The 6,661-nt window shown below is 43.4% G+C and overlaps 1 protein-coding gene across 1 annotated transcript; it reads left to right on the forward strand.

Moving 5' to 3' along the window:
- Window positions 1-442: 442 nt before the first annotated feature.
- Window positions 443-5,058, forward strand: LOC117788356. The gene is made up of 3 exons (XM_034627106.1): window positions 443-607; window positions 665-1,745; window positions 2,732-5,058. The coding sequence occupies exons 1-3, from the start codon at window positions 532-534 to the stop codon at window positions 4,971-4,973; spliced, it is 3,399 nt and encodes a 1,132-aa protein (XP_034482997.1). The 5' UTR covers window positions 443-531; the 3' UTR covers window positions 4,974-5,058.
- Window positions 5,059-6,661: the final 1,603 nt, after the last annotated feature.

Genomic DNA, 6,661 nt, shown 5'->3' on the forward strand with positions numbered 1-6,661 from the left:
TCAATTGAAGTTAATAACTGGCCAATACCGAAATATGGTTTTAATTTATACAAATGTCTTTTTGTATAGCCTCAAACTATTTTTGGGGTATCCGGAACGCAAGAGAACAGACAAAAGTTAAAAAACAATTGGCAAGTGGCACGCGAGGCGCGCTCTACACTTCCCCTTCACCTGCTCCTGCCCAATCCCCCTGCCACCCCTTTTACCGCATGGTAGCATTAACCCAGTGCGCGTGGAGTGCAAGGACTTGGCCCATTCCTCCATGATTCCCTGCGCACAGTCATTGAGGAAGTTATTTGTTTACACGTGTTTCGGTTGCCAAGGAAACGTTGTTTCTGGCCAGGACATTCCCATGCAAAACAAAATCGAATGTCGCTAGTTTGAAGGAATTTTATAAAGTGTCTTACATTCAGTAGTTGCCTTAGCCTTGTCCCGTGGTGGTGGTCTCCAGATCCACCTGAATTCCGCAGTGTCTTCTCACTGACTGTGACGTCAATTGCGGTGCAATGAACTGAGTGTGGAAGCCAGGATATGATTACGGGACCGGAAGCAAGACAAACGCATAGGTTGTTGGACTTGAAGAAACAACAATGGGCTAAGGAACGAGGTGGGCTTTGATCTGAAATTGACCAATGTGCTGTCCCTATCTAATGTGTCTCCACAGAGGAAATCGCGCGCATGGATCAGATGTATCATCATCAGCACACGTCATCCACATCGCACCACAAAATCGAACGCACCTCCATTCGCACCTATTACTCCAATCTGGATCTCAGCCAGAGCTCCTCCTCGAATCAAGCCTCCAGCCACGCCTCCCGCCAGCCGCCGCCTCCACAAACCATGCAACTCCTGGTGCGTCCACCTCCCGTCGCTCCAGATTACCGCCATATGCAGCGACAGCGCAGCGAGGATTATATGAATCAACTGGAACGATATATCGATGATCTGGATGTGGATGCGGATGCGGATGTGGATGTGGACTATGAGAATGATGAGCTTCTCTATCGGCGCAACCGACGTGGCAGCTATGCTCCTGGAATGTCCGCCAGGCAGTTGCCCCTTCAGGCTGCTGGACGCTATGTGGAACTCGTGCCCACATCCCTGCAAACGGCCAAGGGACGCATGCAACATCCAGGACAACAGCAACAACAACAGCAGCAGCAGCAGCAACGATTGAGGAGTCCCAGTTTGCCAACAATTCGGCAGCGGGATTATGCGGTGAGGCAGCAACAAAAGGCGGCCAATCAACTTGGCAACCTGAAAGGAGCAAACATTGATCCTGGTAACGGTAACAATAACACTAACGGCAATCGATTAAACAATCCAATTGCCAATTCAAATCAAGCGTCTGTAGTCGGTTGCCAGGAAGAAGATACTTCCGGGTATCTGAGCGATACGCCCAAGAACACCCACACTCCAGACATTTGGTATAACGACGCTGCCAGCCAAAATGGGAGCATTAGTGGCATGGGAAGTGCCAGCCAGGCCGATGAGAGTGTCCTGAGTGCAGCCATTGCTGGTGGTGGAGTAGGAGGAGGTGCCAGACGTCTAAGACGATCGATACAGGGTGCAGTCATGCCCATTCCAACGCCCACGCCCACGCCCGCAACGGGGCCACAGGCAACTCCACAGGCGAACAAGTGCAAACAGGCATTGAACCATTCATATGTCATTAAGGGACGACGTGTGCCAGGGCAGGGTCACAGCTATGAGCCCCTGGCAGCCGATGGTTACCTCGCCGATGGGTGAGTTGACCAACTTTTGCCATAAAGTGTAAACAATTCAATCACAATTAAAGATTAAGCCATATCTTTTCGTATATTTAATGCAAATAATTTAAATCTTACAGCTAACTAGTTAATTTTAAAATTAACTCTTTTTTTTATCTTTGTGTAGCAAGCTAAATTCTTAACTTTATATAATTTTTTTTTATTAACAAAATACTCACCAACAATCTGAAAGACGTCATTCATATTTCTACACTCTCTATATTTTTTTTTGCATTTTAAAGCTTTTAATATATATAATATAGTATATATATAATAGTATATGTATAATAATTGATTATTTTTTTGTATTTCTTATCAATTTAAAAATATAATGATAATTTATTTATTTATTTTTTTAAGTGAAAACTCTCATTAAGCTGCTACACATTTTCTGAAATTTATACTTAAATATATTTCTTAAATTTTTTTCAGTACGCTTTTTTTTTCATTTTCTTTAAGTTTATTTTGAAAATCGTTTTACAGCTAGTTACTAACGATATATTTATTAAACCACATATAAACATGACAGCACTTACGTTTCGATTAAAACCGAATCTCCGAATTATCCTAGATAATGATAATGGTTTTATGAGAAGCACACATAATATTTGAAAAGTTCTCTTGAACTTTTAATATTTTTAAGATTTATAACTATGTACATTTCTTTAGACTTAAGCAATTTTTAAAAAAGATTGCATGTCTAATGTATTTTTTTGAGTTTTTTGAGTTTTTTATTGAAATTATGTATGTTTTATTTTAGTATAGTTTTCCTACATTGTCTGCTTTTAATGGACATTAAATAAATTAATAAAACTAGTTGAGTATCAATAATATTTGATTACATATATTTAAAAAATTTTTTTTTATTACATTAATATTTGATAACAGTCTGTTAGTTGCAATGAAAGCATAACATCATTTGAATAGATTTTATATATTTGTTGAAATTGCTGTTGTTGCAGTTGTTGTTATCTGGCTGCGCCGTCGAGTTCATCGAACATGAGTCTCAGTCGAGATGTGTCCACGTCGAACACATATCAGGTGCACATCAGCAACACCTCCGAGCAGGGTGATTACTATGTCCACGAGCATCATGAGAGGGAAAGAGAACGCGCCCGCTGGGCCAATTACAATTCACAACAGCAGCAGCAGCAACAACAACAGCAGCAGCTGGAACAACAACCGCAGCAGGGGGCAATGCCACCTCCAGGTTGGTTGAACCGTGGCATGCACGATCTCAAGGATAGCGAGGACGATGTGCAATCGGTGCAGTCCTCGTCGACCTATTTGAGGGGACAGAATGCACCGCTCGATGCTCAAACTCTCGCGGAGCGCATGGACAAGCGTCGCAAGGCGGCGGAATACCATAATGCGATCAAGAAGCAGCTCCATGAACGCCAGCTCATTCGCAAATGGGAGCTGGAGCGGCATCGGCAGGAGGAGCAGCTGGAGGAGCAGCGAATGCGACGGCAAAAACAATTGGAGCATGAGCGCTTGGAGTACGAGCGACGGCAGCTGCAGGAGCGCGAGGAGGTGCAGAAGAAGAAGCAGCAGGCTATGCTGGATGCCATTGCCAAGGCCGAGGTGGCGGCCAAAATGGAGAAGCAGAAGAAGCGGCTGAAACGAGTACCGCCCCTGGAAAAAGGACAGACGTTGGAGCAGGCAGAGAAGCCAGAGTTGCTGCAAGTGCTCTCCGTGGAGGAGGAAGAGGAAGAGGAGCAGGAGCCGGATCAGGAAGAGATTGCCGAGTTGGACACTGCAGCAGAGACAAGTTCCCATACGCCACGAGCAGCACCACCAGCACCACCTCCAGCTGCCGCTCCAGCTCTCATCACGGAGGAGAAGGTGCTCATTGGCACGCCCATAAATCTGCGACGAACCATCACGAAACCGATCAAACAACCCGCTAAAGAGGCGACCAATGACTCCAAGGAACCCTCAGCATTTATCAGCGAGGAGAAGGAAAATCTGGCACTGCTCATGCAGCCGGCCACGTTGATTCCCTTACCCGTAACAACCGACATCTTTGGACTACAGAATGCCATAGGGAATCTTCAGATCGCCACCTACTTCATGCAGCAGCCGCAGATGAAGCCAGCCTCAACTGGGATGGAGCAATGCTACTCCAAGGCAACGATGACACAGAGAACTGATACCTCGATCTGCACAGAGGATGGATATCAGGCCGAGAAGGAGGAGGAGGATGATGAGGTGCTACACACGGCTCGTTCCGGACGCACGGCTCTAGAGACCGCCAGCGGTTGCTTCTCGCCGGACTCCCTTGAGGTGGAGTTGGCAGCAGTGGCCAGCGAGGAGAACAAGCTGGCACTGATGCCTCTAAAGACGCCAGTTCAAGCCGCCATCAGTGGAGGTACCTCCGCAGGCAGGCAACGCAGTGGCAGTCAGGCGGATGTCGAGACACAGACGGAGCTGCCACTCAACTGTGATCTGTGCCTCTTCCACGACAACTTCTACAAGGTGCTGCTGAAGCGTGAAGTGTCCACGACAACCACAACACAGACATCGAAGTCACAAACACAGCCAGCGAAGGAATCTACAGCGGAGAAGGATCACGAAACGACAACAACGACAACGACCACAACAACGACCACCTTCAAGGCGAAGAGCAAGGACAAGGACAAAGACAAGGAGAAGAATAAGAAGAATCTCGGCAAGGATAAGGATGCCAACAAAATGGATGATCGACCCAAATGGGGTGTCAACCGGCCAGTTGTCCAGTACGTCAAGGCAAGCGATCGGGATCCCTTCTGTCTGCGCAAGAGGAAGAATCACGTGGCCATGGCAAAGGCACCTCGTTCCCAATCCATGGATTCCCGCCTCGACACGGTCGTTGTGCTGCCCGAGGATCAGCTGAGCAATGGTGACGGGGAAACCATCATCACCGGTGAACAGGATGAAGAGGGTTTTCTTCTCAAGGCCCGCAATGTTTGCACTGAAATACTGCCCATTAAAACCGATGAAAAGGGTCGCATCTTTCTCAACTTCCGGGAAGCCAGCGCCATTATGAACGAGGATGAAATTAAGGATAAGTTGAGACAGAAATACTTTAACTTTGGCCGCATCTTGCCCAGACGTAGCTGGGCTTCGGCTACGCAGCACGGTCTGCCTTTCAGTGTGACCGCAGCAACAGCTACAGCTCCTCCAGCTACAGTTGCGACAGTCGGAGATCTGGCAGACGATTGAAACTATCCCAAACACTAAAACTAATCATAATACTTATCCAACCCATAATTACAAATTTCTACCAGCTGCACAAACCTAATACTAATACCAAGTCTAAGTATTTCTTTGTAAAATTATATTCTTGTAACATTAATAAAACATTTTGGATAGATTTGGAAAATCTTGAGAGATCTCAGAAAATATTTCAAAGAAAGAGAGACACATACTTCTCAAATTATCAATACTTCAAAGTTGAAATTTGAGCAATTTAGGTTTATAATTTACTGTCATATCTGTGAAGTGCCAAAATTTCAAACTTGTACGACAAGCGGCTTGGCCTGTACAATGCTCAGTCAGTTGGGTAAAGAATTTTATAGCCTTTAACGGAAAAACTGAATTTTAAGCAGTGTTGCACAGTATGTTTTCATTTATTCATTATTCATTATTCATTATTTATATGTTTCATGAATATTAAAATAAGGATCAGTTTAGCTTATTTGGTAAAGATATTACTGATTTGTGTCGATTAATCTTTAATTAACTACAACTCCAATAAATTTCAGCACTTTTCAACACTGCACCACTAACTAATGCAATGCCAAGTTCGAGGAGAGAGCTTTTCCCTCGCAAGGCAATACAAAAGGAAGTTTTAGAGCTTTTGTTGCTATTGTATTATATTATGAGTATCTGTGGGCAGCTTAGCAACTTCTATTAGCAACAATGTTGCCAAGTTAACGCTGAAAGCTACAAATCACAAATGTGTTGCCTTATTCTTCACGGTGAGTTAGCTTTACTTCTCTCCCTCCCTCTCTGACTATCTTTTAGCCATGTCCATGGCAATACCAATCCCAAAGTCAGCTCACTGCAGTTGTTACACTTTCACAGAACTCAAAATGTCGTATTTCACGCAGTTTTACGAGCGTTCGCGTAAATTTATGCGAAAAATCGTAAATAATAAGCCGAAGGCATAGTCTATAGACCATATTGGGTATAACCCAGGCTATATCCAAATTGAATGCTGCTGTGGGGCGTTACTCCGCCGACCAGAGTTGCCAAGTGGGCGCTGCATATTTCTGTTAATTAACGCATTTTGTGCGTTGTGTAACTATGAGATACTTTTTTTCTCTTTTAATTTTGTTGCTGTTGTTGTTGTTTTTAACTTAGCCTGGTCTTAACTTTAAGACCTCAGGCCGCTGTCTTGTTAACAACGGTCCGTCCAAATGTCAGGCCGACAGTCTTATAACAATGCAACCGTTGAAGAATTAATAGCATGTGCTTATGCCAGTTCCCTACACACAGCGAAAATTCATGAAAATACATATATATTTCAAAATAAAATAAATAATTTATTTTTAAATTTTTTCAACAAAGTATAATTTATGAAATTAAAATAAATATTTTTATTAATAATTCGTATTGTCTAGAATAGATTTTATTTTCGTTTTTAAATGTGCCAGGAAATGTAGATAATTTTAACAACTTCAGTTGTTAATATCATTTTTAAAAATAGTTCGGGCCAAAATAATAGTAGAAAATGTTAAAAAATGTGCCATACGATCCAAGCTCTAAATTTGATATTTCTTAAATATATGAAATATTGATCTTTTTTATAAATTCATCACGTTTTTCTCTGGGTGTAGTTGGCCAAAAAGAAGCCAAGGTGTTGCCAGCCAACAAGTTCAATGCCTCAATGCCTCGAACCCTATTAA

The sequence above is a fragment of the Drosophila innubila genome (assembly GCF_004354385.1).
Source record: "Drosophila innubila isolate TH190305 chromosome 3L unlocalized genomic scaffold, UK_Dinn_1.0 0_D_3L, whole genome shotgun sequence".
Lineage (NCBI taxonomy): Eukaryota > Metazoa > Arthropoda > Insecta > Diptera > Drosophilidae > Drosophila > Drosophila innubila.

What these genes read in the sequence shown, in the direction of transcription:
- LOC117788356 (XM_034627106.1), top strand. Translation starts at nt 532, where the DNA reads ATGATTACGGGACCGGAAGCAAGACAAACGCATAGGTTGTTGGACTTG. An exon ending in ACAATGGGCTAAGGAACGAG is followed by an intron (nt 608 to 664) that starts GTGGGCTTTGAT and finishes GTGTCTCCACAG; the next exon opens with AGGAAATCGCGCGCATGGAT. An exon ending in GATGGTTACCTCGCCGATGG is followed by an intron (nt 1,746 to 2,731) that starts GTGAGTTGACCA and finishes CTGTTGTTGCAG; the next exon opens with TTGTTGTTATCTGGCTGCGC.